The sequence below is a fragment of the Ovis aries genome, chromosome 3 (assembly GCF_016772045.2).
Source record: "Ovis aries strain OAR_USU_Benz2616 breed Rambouillet chromosome 3, ARS-UI_Ramb_v3.0, whole genome shotgun sequence".
Lineage (NCBI taxonomy): Eukaryota > Metazoa > Chordata > Mammalia > Artiodactyla > Bovidae > Ovis > Ovis aries.
The window spans coordinates 147,379,212-147,400,382 of record NC_056056.1 but is presented as its reverse complement, the minus strand read 5'-3'; the positions used below and the strand labels follow the sequence as shown (position 1 = coordinate 147,400,382).

The 21,171-nt window shown below is 37.7% G+C and overlaps 1 protein-coding gene across 1 annotated transcript in view; it reads right to left on the bottom strand.

Annotated features, from left to right (window-relative positions):
* The window catches only part of SLC2A13 (solute carrier family 2 member 13), a 515,613-nt gene that overhangs the window by 291,125 nt on the left and 203,317 nt on the right, over positions 1-21,171 (bottom strand). Inside the window, exon 4 of the mRNA XM_027967447.2 lies at positions 817-925. Within this exon, the coding sequence (XP_027823248.2) occupies positions 817-925 (109 nt within the window). The remainder of the gene's footprint in view (positions 1-816; positions 926-21,171) is intronic.

Sequence of the window (21,171 nt, the reverse complement as noted above, 5' to 3'; positions counted from 1 at the left end):
CTAGGATCTTAAAAGTCTTCTCTTGGAACAATCTTACATAGCTCTTATGACAATTTGAAATGCTGTATTGAACTGTGAATTTATTTAATGTGTTGTTTCCTGCACCAACCTGTATACTCTATAAGGCCAAGGACTGTGTCTCCCGTATTCACTGCTATGTATCTAGTACAAAATCAACCATCAAAAATGGGTTTAACATTGAATGAATGAAATACAGTCAAGCCCCCACTATTCACTCTGCTTCACCCACAACACACATACAACTTTGAGAATTACTGTGAAAACTAGAAAATGCAGAACTTTTGTATATTTCCTACTTCTTTGCTCCCATTCCATCCCTGGTCCACTGTATTCTAGTTGTAAAAGACATACTTCTATTAATGTTCTTATCACATTGTATTGTAACTGACTGTCCTAAAAGGAAATGAACTAGCTGTGTGTCCACTGATCTCTAATAAATGCCAGGTTTATCCTTCGGTTTACTTTTTAATGTGAATCATGAAATAGCTTATGAAAAATGATATATTTAGTAGCTCAGAATAAAAGAAACTAATTGATGGCATAAAAAAGAAATTGTAAGAAATCAAATAAAGCCAATAATTACAATGAACAAAATAAGTCACTTCCTTCTAGTTAAAATTTGGTAAGACTTTTAAACTATACAGTTTTTTAAAAATACTGTACGGTTAAGTATCTCCCAAAAGGAGACTTCTACACATTTAATAAAAACAAATCTCCATGAGTCCTACTATTTTTTTTCCATATAAAATAATTCCTCACAATCTTTTCAGTAAAAAGTTAGAAAGAAATACATACATGATGGTGTTAATGCCTGAGAGCTGTTGGAACATTTGTAGACCACAACCCACAATTAACGCTCGGCGAGTTGGGGGATAACTCAGCATTCTGCAGATCACAGGTCCAGCTTTTTAAAAAAAAGAAGGAAAAAGAAGGACACATCTATTATTTTTAGCTCCCACAGTAATTATTCCCATTAGGATAAATTTCCCCAAATCTCTATGGAATCAACACAACTTGGCATTTAAAAATAGAACATGTGTACTTTTATAGAAATAGGGGCATAATATATTTTTGAAAACAGTAAATATTTGAGTTGAAACTATAAAATCAACTAGAGAGAATTCAAGTTAAAACATTTTATGGATACTAGGGGGAAGATCTACATAACTGTAATGGTTAGAAATTCTTTTTCCTTAAATTTCCAAGAGCTATAACAAACACTCTGTTCTTCTGCTTGCAGGCAATTAATTACTATTTAAAATCCGCTCAATGTGGGACAACTTACAAAGTTACTGGAAAAATTGCTTTAATCAACTAAAAGAATGGCATTCATTAAAAAACAATTAAACAAGGAACAGAATTTATTACAATTTATTTGACTAAAGGGAGAAGGCAATTGCACACCACCCCAGTACTCTTGCCTGGAAAATCCCATGGACGGAGGAGCCTGGAAGGCTGCATGCAGTCCATGGGGTCGCTGAGGGTTGGACACGACTAAGAGACTTCACTTTCACTTTGCACTTCCATGCATTGGAGAAGGCAATGGCAACCCACTCCAGTGTTCTTGCCTGGAGAATCCCAGGGACAGTGGAGCCTGGTGGGCTGCCGTCTATGGGGTCGCACAGAGTCAGACACGACTGAAGCGACTTAGCAGCAGCAGCAGCAGCATTTGACTAAAGTAACAAAATTAATTCCAATGTATTTAAAGTTAAGGAATCCGACTGTGACATCAGACTCAGTTATGACTGAAATGAGTATTATTAATAAAAATACCCAAAAGATAATAAAGAGATAACATTTAAAATCTATTTTATATAGGTATATGTATGATATTTCTAGATTTTTTAATAGTTTCCTAGTGGTATTAAATGATAATTTAAAAATATCAATGGGCTTTCAAAATGGGTGTCTCTATATCAGAATCTAGATCAATTCTGAAAAGCTCTAGATCTGAACCCTCAGGCCTTAAGTAAGGTAACTAACCAATTAAGGCCTATCATTTGGACATAACTACCCAAAGTGCCCTTTTTATTCCCAGAAGTGCTTGTTACAACTTCACAGAGGCATGCTGTATAGTGTCATTATGGTGCCAGAGTTGATTAAAAGGATCTTTGGTATTCCTGCTGTATAAGAAATAGCCTGCGATCACTAGGATGTTAATTGCTTCATTAGAGGAATTTTTCTTGGAGGCTTTTTTTTTTTTTTTTTTTTAAGTAAACCCTAAACCATGTCATTGGAAGGACTAATGTTGAAGCTGAAACTTCAATACTTTGGCCACCTGATGCGAAGAGCTGAGTCATTTGAAAAGACCCTGATGCTGGGAAAGACTGAGGGCAGGAGAAGGGGACAAGAGAGGATGAAATGGTTGGATGGCATCACTGACTCAGTGGACATGAGTTGGGTAGACTCCAGCAATTTGTGATGGACAGGGAGGCCTGGCGTGCTGCGGTTCATGGGGTTGCAACGAATCAGACATGACTGAGTGACTGAACTGATGCTGATACTGAAACCAAGTCAGGTAGAAATCTACCTGAGAAATGAGAAAATTTTGCTATTTTGGAATCTTCTGGAAATCTAATATTCCAGTTCACAGAAATGGAATAGAATGTGCTATTGTCTCAGCAATACAAGTTCATATAGGATGTCAAGACAGGGCATTAGTATTGAAGATTGCTGGGTAAAGATATTCATCTCTACACAGGAACAATTATAATCGCATGAAGACTTGATTGACTTCCAACAATTTTGTCTCTAGATGGTAAGACTGGATACACCCATTTAGAAGGTAAGCTAAGAGTATTATAAATGTCAAGTTGTTTTATATTTAAGTAAAGTTTTAAGAAGGTTGTTTCAAATAGGTAGCTTTTATGAAAATATAGAAATATATCTGGGTCACTTCTCTGAAAAGCAGACTCATCTGCAAACTTAGAAATCTATGAATGAGCTACAAAATAAGGACTGTGCACACCATCAATTAAATATCTACCTATTTCCATAAATCAAAAAATTCATATAAAAGATTATTCAGTGACTAAGTTTGGACTGTAGCACCCAGGCTCCTATGTCTTTACAGAATCAGACTTTACTTTTACCACCAGACATATCCACAGTTGAACACTGTTTACAATTTGGCCCATTACTTAATTCTTTCAGGAGTATTTAGTGATTGCCTTCCATCCTTCCCTAGTAGCATAATGGACATCTTCCCATCTGGAGGGCTCATCTTCCAGTGTCATATGGGGTTTCTTGCGGCAAGAATAACAGTGGGTTGCCTCCTCCAGTGGACCATGTTTTGTCAAAGCTCTTCACTATGATACATCTGTCTTGGGTGGCCTTGTACAGCATGGCTCAAAGCTTCATTGAGTTATGCAAGCCCTTTCACCACGACAAGAATGTGATCCATGAAGGGGAAAAGATTATAATTTACTTTATATACCATGAAAAAATTTAAAGACAACAACTATGATGTGACGAAACAGAGCAAAACAAAAAACACCCAAACCCATTTTTCAGCTTTTAGGAAACTCCATAGATGAGAAACTAGTCTTCTGTAAGAAATCTATCATAATCTTTGGATAGATGTATTTATTTTCTCTATTAACCTGTTTCATGACTTGATAGTTTAAGCAATACTGATATGGGAGGGTAGAAAAATAAAGAGAAAATGATGACAAATTAGGATTAAAGTTTTATTAGCCAAAATAACAAGAAATAAATTATCACACAACATCCCATATTTATTTCCTAGATTTTTTCTCAATCTGGGTTTTGAAAAACAGAGCTGGAGTAATCAGGTTCTGTGACTTTACACTATACTCGAAAGCTACAGGAAACAAAACAGCATGGTACTGGCACAAAATCAGAGATATAGATCAATGGAACATAAGAGAATGTATGGAGATAAACACAAGCACCTATGGTCATCTAATCTATGATAAAGGAGGCAAGAACCAGACATGGAAAAACAGACTGGCTCTAAATTAGGAAAGGAGTACGTCAAGGTTGTATATTGTCACCCTGGTTATCTAACTTATATGCAGAGAACATCATTGCAAATGCTGGGCTGGATGAAACACAAGTTGGAATGAAGATTGCTGGGAAAAATATCAATAACCTCAGATATGCAGATGACACCAACCTTATGGCAGAAGGTGAAGAGGACTTGAAGAGCCTCTTGACAAAAGTGAAAGAGGACAGTGAAATGCTGGCTTAAAAGTCAACATTCAAAAGACAAAGATCATGGTACCCAGTTCCATCATTCATTCATTCATTATTTCATTTCAGTCGCTTATTCATGTCCAACTCTTTGCGACCCAATGGACTACAGCACACCAGGCCTCCATCATCGTCTTTTCAATTGAGCCAGCTCCTCACATCAGGTGGCCACAGTACTGCAGTTTCAGCTTCAACCTCAGTCCTTCCAATCAACAACCAGGACTGAACTCCTTTAGGATAAACTAGCTGGATCTTCTTGCAGTCCAAGGGACTCTCAAGAGTCTTCTCCAGCACCACAGTTCAAAAACATTAATTCTTCGGCGCTCAGCTTTCTTTATAGTCCAACTCTCACATCCATATATGACTACTGGAAAAGCAATAGCTTTGACTAGACAGTCCTTTGTTGGCAAAGTAATGTCTCTGCTTTTGAATAAGCTGTCTAGGTTGGTCATAACTTTTCTTCCAAGGAGCAAATGTCTTTTAATTTCATGGCTATAATCAACATCTGCAGTGATTTTGGAGCTCAAAAAAATAAAGGCTGACACTGTTTCCACTGTTTCCCTATCTATTTGCCATGATGTGATCAGACTGGATGCCATGATCTTAGTTTTCTGAATGTTGAGCTTTAAGCCGTTTTCACTCTCCTCTTTCACTTTCATCAAGAGGCTCTTTAGTTCTTCTTCACTTTCTGCCATAAGGGTGGTGTCATCTGCACATCTGAGGTTATTGATCTTTCTCCCCACAATCTTGATTCCAGCTTGGGCTTCATCCAGGCCAGCGTTTCTCATGATTTACTCTGCATATAAGTTAATAAGCAGGGTGACAATATACAGCCTTGATGTACTCCTTTCCTGATTTGGAACCAGTCTGTTGTTCCATGTCCAATACTAACTGTTGCTTCCTGACCTGCATAGAGATTTCTCAAGAAAAAGGTCAGGTGGTCTGGTATTCCCATCTCTTTTAAGAATTTTCCAGATTTTATTGTGATCCACACAGTCAAAGGCTTTGGCATAGTCAACAGAGCAGAGATAGATGTTTTTCTGGAACTCTCTTGATTTCTCCATGATCCAACAGATGTTGGCAATTTGATCTCTGGCTCCTCTGCCTTTTCTAAAACCAGCTTGAACATCTGAAAGTTCACAGTTCACATATTGGAGAATTTTGAGCATTACTTTACTAGCGTGTGAGATGAGTGCAATTGTGTGGTTTGAGCATTCTTTGGCATTGCCTTTCTTTGGAATTGGAATGAAAACACCTTTTCCAGTCCTGTGGCCACTGCTGAGTTTTCCAAATTTGCTGGCATAATGAGTGCAGCACTTTCACAGCATCATCTTTCAGGATTTGAAAGAGCTCAACTGGAATTCCATCACCTCCACTAGCTTTGTTCATAGTGATGCTTCCTAAGGCCCACTTGAATTCCCATCCATGATGTCTGGTTCTAGGTGAGTGATTATACCATCATGAATATCTGGGTCATGAAGATCTTTTTTGTATAGTTCTTCTGTGTATTTTTGCCACCTCTTCTTAATATCTTCTGCTTTTGTTAGGTCCATATATTTTCTTTCCTTTTTTATGCCCATCTTTGCATGAAAAGTTCCCTTGATATCTCTAATTTTCTTAAAGTGATCTCTAGTCTTTCCCATTCCATCTGGTTCCATTACTTCATGGCAAATAGATGGGAAACAATGCAAACAGTGACAGGCTTTATTTTCTTGGGCTCCAAAATCACTGCAGATGGTGACTGCAGCCATGAAAAAAAAAAAAAAAAAAAGACATTTTCTCCTTGGAAGAAAAGCTAGGACCAACCTAGACAGCTTATTAAAAAGTAGAGACTTTTTGGACTAAATGATCAAACCAGTCAGTCCTAAAGGAAATCAGTCCTGAATATTCATTGGAAGGACTGATGCTGAAGCTGAAACTCCAATACTTTGGCTACCTGATGCGAAGAACTGACTCACTGGAGAAGACCCTGATATTGGGAAAGATTGAAGGCAGGGGAGAAGGGGACGACAGAAAATGAGATGGTTGGATGGCATCATCAATTTGATGGACATGAGTTTGAGCAATCTCTGGGAGTTGGTGATGGACAGGGAAGACTGGCAGGCTGTAGTGAATGGGGTCTCAAAGAGTCGGACATGGCTGAGTGACTGAACTGAACTGAACTGAAAGAAAGACATTTTCCTCATTAATTGGTGCTAAGAGAACTAGACAGCTACATGTAAAATAATAAAGTTAGAACACTTTCTAGCACCACACACAAAAATAAACTCAAAACTGATTAAAAACTTAAGTGAAGGCTAGATACTATAGAAATCTTAGAGTAAAACATAGGCAAAACACTTTCTAACATAAATTGCATCAAGATCATTTTTGATATATCTCCTTTATTTTATTTTGAAAATAAAAAAAGATAAACAAATGAGGCATAATTAAACTTAAACCTTTTGCACAGCAAAGAAACTGTAAATAAAATGACTAGACAACCACATAATGGGAGAAAATATTTGCCAACAAAGCAGCTGATAAGGAAGTAATATCTCTAATACACAAATAGCTCATGCAGCTCAATATAAAAAATTAAAAACAACAAACAATCCAATCAAGAAATGGATGAAAGATCATATTTCTCCAAAGAGGACATACAGATGGCCAAAGGACACACGAAAAGATCATTAATTATTAGAGAAATGCAAATAAAAACTATATGAGGTATCAACCTCACACAGGTCAGAATGGCCACCATCAAAAAAAATCTATAAACAATCAATGCTGGAGAGGATGTGGAGAAAAGTGAACCCTCCTACACTGTTGGTGGGAATGTAGATTGGTACATATGGAGAAAAGTATGAAGCATCCTTAAAAACTAGAGGTAGAGCTACCATGTGATCCTGTCATCTGGAGAAAATCATAATGTAAAAAGATACATGCATCCACTGTTTATTACAGCACTATTTCCAGTAGCCAGGACATGGAAGCAACCTAAATGTTCATCAACAGAGGAACGCATAAAAAGATCTGGTATATATATGTACTATGGAATATTACTAAGCCATGAAGCAGAATGAAATAATGTCATCTGTAGCAACACAGATGGACCTAGAGAGTGTCACAATGGATTAAGTCAGACAGAGAAATAAAAAAATCATATGACTTTGTTTACATGTAGAACCTAAAAAAAAATGTTACAAAATGAACTTATTTACAAAACAGAGTCACAGATGTAGAAAACACACTTATGGTTACTAGGGGGAGACAGGGGGAGGGATAAATTGGGAGATTGGGATTAACATATGTACACTACTATATATAAGACAGGTAACTAATAAGGACCTTCTGTACATAGGTTCTCAAAACTCTGTAATGACCTATATGGGAAAAGAATCTAATAAAGAGTAGATATATGTATATGTATACTCGATTCACTTTGCTGAAGAGCTGAAACTAACACCATACTTTAAATCAACTATACTACAATAAAAATGAAAAACAATGTTATAGATAAAAAAATATGGTCACCTCTGGGTTTTAGACTTTCTTTTGGTTTGGAATTCCTGATTAATAATAAACAATGGTAGTTCCTCTATTATACTGAAATATTTTTTAAAGATAAATTTTGGTCATAGCAGCTGTACATCTGATTATGCACAAACAGATTGAAAGAATTTAAAATAATAAACCAAGCCTTATTAGGCAGTAAAACTAACTTCATGAATGCAAACCATTAATCTTCATTTTATGCAAGCTATGAGGCAAGAAATATTCAAATATATTAATAGGTCGAATGTGAAAATTTAAAATGTCATGCTCTACTTATAAAATTTCTTTTGACTTTTGTAATTAAAAACATTTTATGTACACAAACATTTCACAGTTTATTGTTAACAAAACATTTGTCTTTGAAAAACAGAAATTCCCACACAATAAAAACTAAAACCTCTAGATAACTAAAGCAAAATGGAAATGCAGAATACAAAATATAACACATAATAAAACAATACAGGCAAAAACTCCAAATGGGTTTATCTTTTCCATCATTCTGAACACCTCATACTAAGTATCAATAACTTTCACAATGATCATCCAGTTGTGGCAGGGGCTCTGGTGGAAGGGCTGTAAAGGACAGTCTGACAAGTACAGCCATTCCTGTGGTCAAGCTGACTGTGAAGAAGCTGAGCCCACAGAATTTTCTCCAGGTGTGATTAAAAAATGCACTAGACCACACTTTGTATAAAATTCCAGGTCCTGACTTCCACTTTCAGATGAGATGAAGTAACAGTTATCAGATTTACCTCCAATATGCAACAATTAAAAAGCCATGCAACAATGCATGAAACAATACTTCACATGATAAGGAGACAAAGAATACGACTCCTGAGATTCAGGAAGTAAATGAGATGAACCCTACAAATGCCCCAGCTAAAACCTGGAATAAAGTATTCAGGCAGTAATACAGAAGGTTGCAGTATGGGGAGGGGAAAGCAGGCAAACAGATGGCCACCTTAAGTTGAAACAATGCAGCTCAGGACCCAGGTGACTAGAGTTCATGGGGCAGAGTGCTGGAGAGAACAGAATGTCACAGAGAGGACACGGGAGACATGAGCACTCTAGATTTTTCAGTTGAGGACAGATCAGTTCACGTTTTGTGAAGAAACTACCCCAGGCAGGGGAAAGAGTCGCAGGAAAGAACTAAAGTAATGAACTCCAGGAATTTACACAGGACTACCATAAGGAAGAATATTCAGAAGAGTTTTACCTCAGTAATATATATATTTAGTCCAAGATTAAACACTGCTTGGACACCATCTAAAACAGTTAAAGACTCAAATGCTTCCAAGTAAGTGAGTAGCATCCCAGAACCAAGTTCAGCAGTAAGATAAAATTTAATAGTTCTGGCATACCACAAAAAAGTACCAGGCATGCAAAACGGTTGGAAAGTACAACTTGTGATGATAAAGAGTTTAATTTAGCAAGAGGACATAACAACCCTAAATGTCTTTGCTCCTAATAAAAGCTTCAAATTGTATGATGCATAAAACACAACCACAGGGGAAACAGAAAAACCCAAAGTTATACTTAGATATTTCATTACCTCTTTCTGAGTAATAGTAAAAGTAGGCTAAGCAAAGATAATCAGCAAAGATACAGAAGACATCAACAACACAACAAACAAACTTGACCTAACATTCAGACAACATCCTATGGACCAAATGTTCTTTTCAACAGTAAATGCATGTTAAATGTCTTAGAACATTTATTGAGATAGATTATATTCTGAGCTCTAAAACTGGCCTCAATTAATTTAAAAGGATTCAAGTCATACAGAGACTGTTCTCTGATTATAATAAAATTAACATACAAATCAATAAATGGAAAGATAATTGGAAAACTCTCCCCAGATCAGAACCTGAATAACAAATTTCCGTGGATCAAAGAAATAATGGGAAATTAGAAAGTATTCTGAACTAAAATAATATGAAAATGCATCATACAAAAATTTGTAGAATGGAGCTAATAGAATAGAGAGAAATTTATAGCAGTGACCTTGGTTTCCACCTTACAAGATCAGAAGAGGGACAAAAGAAACCCCCCAAAAGCACAAGATAAAATAATAATAAAGATCAGAATGGAAATCCATGAAATAGATAAGGAGATAACTGAGAAAAAAAATCAATCAAATGAAACCAAAATCTGGCTTGTTGAAAATATCAATAAAATTGATAAACTTTGAGCCAGATTGTAGAAGGCTAAATAATGGCCCCTCAAAAGATATAAATATCTCCTAATCCCTAGAGAATGTTAATGTTACCTCAGATGTCAAAGAATAGTGTTTGTGGTTGTGAGTAAGGATTTTTCATATGGGAAGATTATCCTGGATTATTCTACTTGGGCCTAAAAGCTATCACATGTAACCCAATAAGAGGGAGGCAAAAAGAGATTCAGACAGAATAGGAGAAGGCAATGTGACCATAAGTGCATATGTTGAATCGATGTAGCCATAAGCCAAGGAATGTTGGTTAATTTTTTTTTTTTTTAAAGCAAGAAACAGATTTCCCTCTGGAGTCTCTAGTAGGTGTGTAGCCCTGCAGACACTTTGATTTCAACCTAGTAAAACTTATTTTGAACCGGACTGTGAGAATACATTTCTATTGTTTTACGTTACCAAGTTTGTGGTAATTTGTTACAACAGTCATAGGAAAAGACCAGGGAAAAAAAGAGAGAAGACACAAATCACCAACATCATAAATGAAAGAACTAAAATCAATACAGATATCTACAGATATCATGAGAAATGCTGGGCTGGAAGAAGCACAAGCTGGAATCAAGATTGCCAGGAGAAATATCAATAACCTCAGATATGCAGATGACACCACCGTTATGGCAGAAAGTGAAGAGGAACTAAAAGCCTCTTGATGAAAGTGAAAGAGGAGAGTGAAAAAGTTGGCTTAAAGCTCAACATTTAGAAAACTCAGATCATGGCATCTGGTCCCATCACTTCATGGGAAATAGATGGGAAAACAGTGGAAACAGTGGCAGACTTTATTTTTGAGGGGCTCCAAAATCACTGCAGATGGTGACTGCAGCCATGAAATTAAAAGATGCTTACTCCTTGGAAGAAAAGTTATGACCAACCTAGATAGCATATTCCCAAGAAGAGACATTACTTTGCCAACAAGGGTCTGTCCAGTTAAGGCTATGGTTTTTCCAGTAGTCATGTATGGATGTGAGAGTTGGACTGTGAAGAAGGCTGAGTGCTGAAGAATTGATGCTTTTGAAATGTGGTATTGGAGAAGACTCTTGAGAGTCCCTTGGACTGCAAGGAGATCCAACCAGTCCATTCTAAAGGAGATCAGCCCTGGGATTTCTTTAGAAGGAATGATGCTAAAGCTGAAACTCCAGTACTTTGGCCACCTCATGCGAAGAGTTGACTCATTGGAAAAGACTCTGATGCTGGGAGGGATTGGGGGCAGGAGGAGAAAGGACGACAGAGGATAAGATGGCTGGATGGCATCACCGACTCAATGGATGTGAGTCTGAGTGAACTCCGGGAGTTGGTGATGGACAGGGAGGCCTGGCGTGCTGCAATTCATGGGGTCGCAAAGAGTCGGACACAGAGGAGCGACTGAACTGACTGAACTGAAGTATCTCTATCAGCTTGAGCTGCTAGAACAAAATACCATAGACTGTGTGGCTTAAACAACAGACATTTATTTTTCATAGTTCCCAAGGCCAGGAACCCGAAAGTGAAGGTGCTGGCAGACTCAGCTCCTGGAAACAGCTCCTTTCCTGGCTTGCAGAGGGCCACCTTCACACTGTACGCTCCCATGGCCTTTCACCAGAACATGTACGGAGAGAAAAAGGAAGGGAGGAAAGGAGGGAGGGATGGAAGAAGGCGGAGGGTGGGGTGGGGAGAGAAAGAGAGACAGAAGTGTCTGCTTTCTTCATGAGAGAAGGTCCTACTCTCATGACCTCATCTAAACTAACTACCTCCCAAAGGTCCCATCTTCAAATACCATCCCATCAGGCATTTAGAGCTTCAACATATAAATTTTGGGGAGACACAAACATTCAGTCCATAACACCAAGAGTATTAGGTACCTGCTCAAACCTCAGTGAATCTCCTAGTATTTCTATAGCTCTTCATGCCTTAAAACTCATTTTTAATCATCATAAGAGTCTTACCAATAAGAAAGAACATGTAATATTAATGAGGAAAGAAGCACATAGAGTTTAGGCAACTATCCAAAGGTCACAAACTAATAAGTATGGTATGTAGAGCTAAGAATTGATCTAACTTCTGTTCATGCCATAAATGTCAAGTAATTTTATATGTATATTTAAATGAGCTGATTGTTCTTAGCATAAAAAACCAACAAACATGAACATGATGAGTAATAAAAGACAAAACTAAAGCACTTTCAATACAGGAATATATATACTCTGTGTTTATGAGACTTCAATCCCTCAGTCTCTTTGCCTTTCATGTTTTTAATGGCCTTACTTGCCTGCAGCCATGAAATTAAAAGACACTTCCTCCTTGGAGGGAAAGTTATGACCAACCTAGATAGCATATTTAAAAGCAGAGACATTACTTTGCCAACAAAGGTCCGTTTAGTCAAGGCTATGGTTTTTCCAGCAGTCAGGTATGGATGTGAGAATTGGACTGTGAAGAAAGCTGAGCGCCAGAGAATTGATGCTTTTGAACTGTGGTGTTGGAGAAGACTCTTGAGAGTCCCCTAGACTGCAAGGAGATCCAACCAGTCCATCCTAAAGGAGATCAGTCCTGGGCGTGCATTGGAAGGACTGATGTTGAAGCTGAAATTCCAATACTTTGGACACCTGATGCGAAGCTGACTGATTTGAAAAGACCCTGATGCTGGGAAAGATTGAGGGCAGGAGGAAAAGGGGACGACAGAGGATGAGATGGTTGGATGGCATCACTGACTCAATGGAAATGAGTTTGGGTAGGCTCTGGGAGTTAGTGATGGACAGGGAGGCCTGGCATGCTGCAGTTCATGGGATTGCAAAGAGTTGGACACGACTGAGCGACTGAACTGAACTGCCATTATCCCCAGCCTTAATTCCCAAGTTACCTATTTCAAATCGTTCATTTCAATCTGTTCTTTTCTCCATTCCTATATCTAGGGAGTTGAGCATCATTTACAAACAATTAGGAAAACAGGCCATCTTGGTTTCACGCCAAATTAAGCATTTCTATCAGTCAGGCCCTCCACGCTGGCCAGAGGATCTCCATTCATCTTGAGTTGACTTTCAATTAGATTTCCATAACATCTATTTCAAACACTCCATCTCCTTGGAATTCTGTTATTCTCTGCAGCCTCTCAGACCAAATATTCCCTCGTCCACTTATCACACCTGAAGCACCAACCGTGAGTCTACTCTTTGCTAGGTACAGAAACAGAAAGAGGCTCTGCCTTGGAAGACTCCATAATATTGGGGTGGGGAGGGGCTCATGCACAGAAATGAAACAAGCTACTGCACATCAGTTTAAGGGCTCTAACAGAGGTACATGTAAAGTATTATGAATCTGAGGAATAGGGGAGAACCCAGAAAGGGTGTGCAAGCTCAAGGACATGTAAAGAGAAGTCATCATTTCTCTCCCTAGACCCTATGTTACCTAATTTCATATTAATACAGGATTTTTTTTTTAAGTGTCATTTGGCTATCACTCCCTCTTCCTACTTTCCAAATCCAGTGAGCTGCCAAATTCTAATGAAAATTAATGAATATACACCTGACTCGTTTCCACAAAATATCAGGAAAATTCTTGCTTTTGCTTCTGTGCCCTCTTTGCCTACCCAGCTCTCTACTTTCCTGCTTGGCGCTTATCTGTGTCCTTGGTGAGACCGCATGGCAGTGGACAGTACTTGCACAGGTCGCCATGGAAATTCCAGCTCCACTGCTCAGCCACTGGTGAGGTCTTTCACATGTTATTCAATTTTGCTAAGCCTTTATCTCCTCCTTAGTTAATTGGACATAGTAGTATAAGTTATAATTATGAAGATAGAGATAGTTAGCTTCATGGCATACACTATGTTATGGTTAATTTACATGTCACCTTCACTGGGTTACAGGGTACCCATATATTTGATTAAATATTATTTCTGGATATGCCTATGAAGGTGTGTCTAGATAGGATTAACATTTGAATTGGTAGACTGGGTAAAGCAGATTGCACTCCTCAATATGGGTTCAGGCATGCATGCACGCTAAGTCACTTCAGTCATGTCCAGCTCTTTGTGACCCCAATGAACTGCAGCCCACCAGGCTATTCTGTGCATGGGATTCTTCAGGCAAGAATACTGGAGTGGGCTGCACAAGCTGGAATCAAAATTGCTAGGAGAAATATCAATAATCTCAGATATGCAGATAACACCACCCTTATGGCAAAAGCAAAGAAGAACTAAAGACCCTCTTGCTGAAAGCGGAAGAAGAGAGTGAAACGCTGGCTTAAAAATGAACATTCAAAAAAACAAAGATATGGCATCTGTTCCCATCACTTCATGGCAAACAGACAGGGAAAGAATGGGAACAGTGATGGACTTAATTTTCTTGGGTTCCAAAAATCATAGAAGATGGTGACTGCAGCCATGAAATTAAAAGATGCTCGCTCCTTGGAAGAAAAGCTATGACCAATCTAGATAGCATATTAAAAAGCAGAGACATTACTTTGCCAACAAAGGTCCGTCTAGTCAAAGCTCTGGTATTTCCAGTGGTCATGTATGGATGTGAGAGTTGGACCACAAAGAAAGCTGATCACCAAAGAACTGATGCTTTTGAACTGTGGTGCTAGAGAAGACTCTTGAGAGTTCCTTGGGCTGCAAGGAGATAAAACCATTCAATCCTAAGGGAAATCAGTCCTGGATATTCACTGGAAGAACTGATTCTGAAGCTGAAGCTCCAATACTTTGGCCACCTGATGTAAAGAGCTGACTAATTAGAAAAGACCCTGATGCTGGGAAAGATTGAAGGCAGGAGGAGAAGGGGACGACAGAGGATGAGATGGTTGGATGGCATCACTGATTCAATGGACATGAGTCTGAACAAGCTCCAGGAGATGGTGAAGGACAGGGAAGCCTGGTGTGCTGCAGTCCATTGGGTTGCAAAGAGTTGGACACAACTAAGCTACTGAACAACAACAACTAAGATCCTCAGTACAGCCATGCTGTTTTTTCCTTCAATATGCAGCAGATGATGTTTGTGATTACAAGGTGGTGCTTGGCATATATTCTATTTGGAAGAATGGATTGCTGCTATTGATAAATTCAATCACATGTGGTTCAATCATTGCATCACAGTCTGGCAATTATGCCAATACATCCTGAAATTCTTCTAAAGAATCAATTTGCCAATATGCTGTGTTATGCTAATCGTCTTTAGATATATGCTCGTGAGCTGATCATGGCACATTATGGCCTGTATACACAGACTGAATAATCTAGTCACTATTATTCTGAGTTGCTAAAGTAAACGCTGTTTTCTATGATAGGACTTAATGTTACTAAAATACTGTTTTTCAAAAATCTACTCTTGTTACTACCAAGAATTTTTTTTTAAGTTCTAAAAGTATTTCCTTCATCAGAGGTATCTATATAAACAAAGGCGATCAAAAAACATATTACCTAAACAAGCAATTCTCAAACAGTATCAAGAGTAAGAGTCTCCAAACATAGGGAAACCCAGATTCAAATCCAGCTCAGCTCTATAGAAACTGTGTGGCCTTGGACAGGTTCTTTACCCTTTCTGAGTCTCACATTCCTCATATGAGATAACATCTACTTCACAACAGTGCTCTGATAATTAAAGATGATAATACATGGGGAATATATTGCACCCAAACTCAAATAATGATGATTTCATCCATCAGCTCTATAGAATTTATCCATAGTTGAATACAATTAGAAAGTTTTAAATAAAATATTGTCAGTAAATTGCATAGGGCAAACAAAGAGATTTCATTTTTAAGCTTCCATAAAATAATTCAAAGAGTTTCATTAACATAAAAAATAGGTGAATTCTATACTTATAATTTCTATATCTTCTATAATTAACAATACACATCTACACAGATTACTAATAAACACAAGGTGATAAGTCAATAGAAATTATATCATCATTCCTGTAATAAATGACATTTTTCTCAATTATATATACTGCCAAACTACTGAATTTATCTATTCAAAACAGATAAATTGGAATGATCCTATTTCTCTGGTTTCATTTTAAATCACAGGTAGCCTTTCTAGAATCTACGTATTTCTACATTACTATTAGTTAAACATTTTAAGGTAGATGAACTATGGTTCTAAACATGAATTACTTGCTTGATTAAAAAAGTATGTGTTCATATGGATATTTGAATTCTCTATATATTTAAAGATTTCTATTAACATCTTTTTTAGATTCAAGCATTCAACAAATAAGAACTATTGAGAATAAAGATGAAAATCTAAAACATGATTCATACATTTCATACTGTTCTTTCTTGCTATATTTAGCCTTATATGTGAGAATTACCATGAATAAAGAGAGCAAAAAAAAATAAAAATCAGGCCAAATTAAAGGGCCCATGATCTGACAGTGGGGCAGAATATCTAAAATCATGATTGTTCTACCAGATTCTGGAAGCATGACTGCTGCAAACATATGTGGTACCTCAAAATACAACATTTTAAAGGAAAGAGACAGTGTTTTCTATCAGTATGATTCTCAGAAAATCATATTTATTCCAAAAATATCCAGGAACAAGAAACAAAAAAGAGCCATATCTATAAGGTTGTAAATGTACTTATTTTCTAATTCCAAAGCAGTTTTCCTGCCACAGCTCTCTCTTCCTACTTTCAGTTACCTCTTATAAAAGAAAAATGATAAAGAAAAATAATTGTTTCCTTCCTGCGTTAAAAAATATGTGATAGTTATTAAATATAGAGTAAGAAATAAAGATGTTCTGAGGTGTAGCCAAGATCACAAAGTAAGTAAACCCTGAAATCCCTCCTCCCCTGGGGACACCGAAATTACAACATACAGAGCAACTACTGATGAGAAAGTCTGGAAAAACAGAAGAAAAAAAAAAGAAAAGATGTTTACAATTAAAGATATGAAGAAGAAACCACAGTAAGATGGTAAGAGGGGCAGAGACATGGTGTAGTTAAGATCCATACCCCAAGGTGAATGTCCCACAAATGGGAGTATCACTACAATTACAGAGGTTCTCCCCAAGGAGTGATGGGGTCTGAGGTCCTCACTGGGCTCTGCAGCTAGGGGGTCCTACACTCAGAAGAAGAACCCTTAAAACATTTGACTTCGAAGGCCAGCAGGGTTTAATTTGGGGCAAGCCAGAGGGCTGTGGGAAATTGAGACTCCAATCTTGAAGGGCACATACAAAATCTCACATGCTCTGGGTACCCAGGGCAGAAACAATAATTTGATAGAAGCCTGAGCCAGACCCATTTGCTAATCCTGGAAAGCATTCCAGAGAGGCAGGAGGCTACTGGAGCTCACTCTGGAGACACAGACCCTGGTAGCAGCCTTTTTCTGGATCTTGTCCTAATACAAGGATGCTATTGCAGACAAAAGGAATCCTCCTTCAGCTTATTAGATCCAGGACCAGGTGCAGCCTACCAGTCTGTTATTACCTGAACTGGGATGTATCAGGCCAAGCATCTACCCAGACAAGGACATAGCCCCAACCACCAACAGGCCTGCTACCTTAAGACCCCTTGAGCCCACAGATTTCCTGAGACACGGCCTTGTCCACCAGAGGGTCCAGGACACAGCCTTACACATCAGGCAACACACTAGGCCCGGGAACCACAGGGTCCTATGGTTAGAGATCCCAGGATGCAGTTCAGCCCGTGGGCCTGTACCAAACATAGGACCAGCTTTACCCACCAGTGGGCAGGCACTAGCCCCAGGATACTAGAGACCTAGGATCTACCCACCAGCAGTCCCATAAATTCTGGGACCACCCCTCCAGGGTCCTAGCACCAGAGACCCCAGGATGAGCTTTGTCCAACCCAGCACAAGTCCCAAGCCAAGGTCTCACCAACCAATGGGTATGCACCAGCTGTAGAATCCTCTGTGCTCTGATCCCACCCACCAGGGGATGAACAAGAGCCTCAGGACCACCAGAGGCCCACAAGCTGTGTCAGTACCCAACCCCCAAACCAGCAGGCTGGCACTAGTGCAGGGAACTCAAGCCCTACCCCACCCACCAGCATGCCAACAACAATTTTGAGACCCCTTGGGCCAGTTTCCACACAAGGCTGCGCATGGCAACTAACCAAGCCAGAAGCCATAAGTACTTAACAGAATACCTACATTAGTAAGCTTGTCAGAACAACCCACATAGCCCACAAGAGGGGCACCACAGAGTATGTAGTTCTAGCAATCAGAGTAGGGTAGGCTGCTGGGACACATAGGATGTCTCCTAAAAAAAGGGTACTTCTCCAAGGCTGTGAAACATAATCAACTTACTAAATACATAGAAATAAAAATAGGAAATTAGACAAGATGAAGTGACAGCGAATTATGTTCCAAACAAATAAACAAAATAAAACCCCAAAAGAAAAACCAAGTGAAAATAAGAAATTCTACACAACAAAGAGTTTACAGTTATGATGAGAAAGTAGTTCCAAGAACTTAGGAGAAAAATAGATGAACACAGTAAGAGGTTAGAAGTTTTTAACAGATTTAGAAAATACTAAGAACTAAAAACTGATGGAGACTACAATAACTAAAAAAAAAAAAAAAAAAAAGAAGGAATTAACAGCGGATTAGATGATACAGAGGAACAGATCAGTGAGCCAGAAGACAGAGCTGTGGAAATCTACTGAAGCTAAACAGAAAAAAAGATAAAAGAAAAAAATGAAAAGCAGAAAATGAAGACGGTTTAACAGACCTCAGCAGTAGCATCAAGCATACTAATATTCACTTTACAGGGGTCTCAGAAGAAGAAAGTGAGAGAAAAGGGCAGAGGATATATTTAGTCATCTCAGTTTACAAAATTTTAGAAGAAAACAATCACCAATAAACTGTTCTATACAAATGAACAAATTGTATTTCCCAGGTCTAACACAACTTAAACAAGAAAACCAGCTAACTGGCATAAATACAGCTTCATTTATTCCAGAAAGATATGCTAAGAACAATACAGTACCACAATAATCACATTAACTTTCTTTTCCACAAAATATTTTGTGACCTAGAGCAATCGACTAAACATCCCCTGCTCATGCAATCAATACTTACGGCAAATGAATATTGAAAAGGAACTTTATGCACATTAACAAACTGGTATATTAGTTTTACTTTTAAAAAGCTACTGGATGTGTGTGAGGAATTGCTCTTTTAATTGCATATCTGTTTATTGCTTCCGTGCTAATGACTCATCTTGCTACTTTAAGCAAAGCTGAAAGAACAAATTGAGATAACTACAAAAGGTGAGAAAGATGAATAAGTCTGTGAGTTCAAAATACTTTTAAAAACCACTTATAAATCTGGGTTAGAATGAAGTAATCTAAATGAACAAAAACAAAAACAAAAATCAAAAATAAATTTTCACAAACTTCTATTTATAAATATAGTGATATATATCCCTACCTATCTATCCACCCATCCATTCATCCATCTATCTAAATGAAGGGGCTCAGCTTCGTAAAGGCATGGTTTAGGTTTTTTCATGTATTAGGTTGAGAAATCTCAGTGACCTTTTTAGCAGCATGCAGTTTTCAGAATTCATGGTCTGTAAGGGTGATTTCATTCAAGATCATAATTTTAAGATAAATCTATGATATATTCTAGCTGAAATACAGCTCACCACTCAATGAAATCCAATAAAATAGTACTACATTCAAAGGAAAGCAAATGAAAACTAAAGCTCTCAAATAAAATTTAGTTTATTAAATTTAGGCACATAGCAAATCCCTGAGTACTAAGGGCTGCTTAGGCATCTGGAAAAATGTCTTTAAAATTTTCTTCGCCCAGTTGTTATACACAACAGTATAATGCATAAAAGCAACATGAAAAGCTACCCTGTGCTATGGTTATCAAAATGGGTTTAGTGAAAATGCTGAAGGGATGATCACCAGGAGTTTTGTTTAAATCAAATCTTGGACATGAGAGGTATGCTAGACAATACAGCACCTATGGGAAATAGGGCTTTCCTGCACACCACGAGGGCGCTGAAATAGTTAAATTCTTCCTTTTTTCCTCATACATACACATACACACATATGTACATTTGTATATAAATAAATATACGTGTATATGTACATATACGTGTGTGTATTATTTATTTACACACACATACACACACACGCATGCATAGAGAGAGAGATTTTGTAGTTACAATGATCACCACTACAGAATCTTTGCAGAAATTTAGTTCCTGATCCCCCTTTTTGACCACTTCTTCACTCTTAAACTTAGATGGGGAAAATGAGATTTCATTAAAGATAGAAGTAACTTTTTTCAAATTGCTATAGTTCTGTTCCTTCTTCCATGCTTTTGTTTAATTCATGGGCATGTGCCCATAAGACTACAAGTTCTGAAAAACTACACCAGCATTTCAACAGAGAACAATTGGCAGCAGGAAATGGGAGAAGTGAGTTCCACATATCCTACTCTCGAAATGGTATGGTAAGAATAAGACCAAAAAAAAAAAATATATATATATATATATGTGTGTGTGTGTGTGTGTCTAATTAGCATAGCTAGCAGAAAACAATCTGCATCCAGTGCCCACTAACCTGAGAACAGATACATATGGCGAACATTTCTGCTGATCAACCCTTCAGCATTTTCACTAAATCCATTTTGATGACTGTAGCATAAGACAGCTTTTAATTCTGCTTTTATAGTTAAGCTACTGTGTATAATGATTGGGCAAAGAGAATTCAAAAGACATTTTTTCATGTGCCCTTGCTTTTAGATGTCTGTGGGTCTCTATCCTTATTTCCTTGGTATTTTTAACTTGTGACTACTTTTCATTAGATAGATTCTACTAATCTTTTAACATGACACACCATAATTTTACTTGATATGGTTTAGGATGCTCTTCTAAATAAATATGGCCCTCGAGGGATGAGGTCAGTATTTGAAAGTCTACATATGGCCATTTTATTTTGAGGCATGTCTGTAGTTAACATATGGTCAATAGCAGTCTGTAAAGGGAGTCAGGATGTGTCTATTTAAAATACTGACTGAAATTTGATTTTCTACTTAGAATGCTTTGATCTTTCTTCTTCTGAATGCTGAAACTTAGTGTTTTAAAAATGCAACCTGCTCACTGTACCACAAAATTCAATTACAAAATAAAACTAGTTTCTATATATTTCTCAGTTATGCATATATAAAAAGCATAGCATTATTTCATTGTCAGCGTCGTGGAAATGTTTCTAATCTTGCTACTCAACT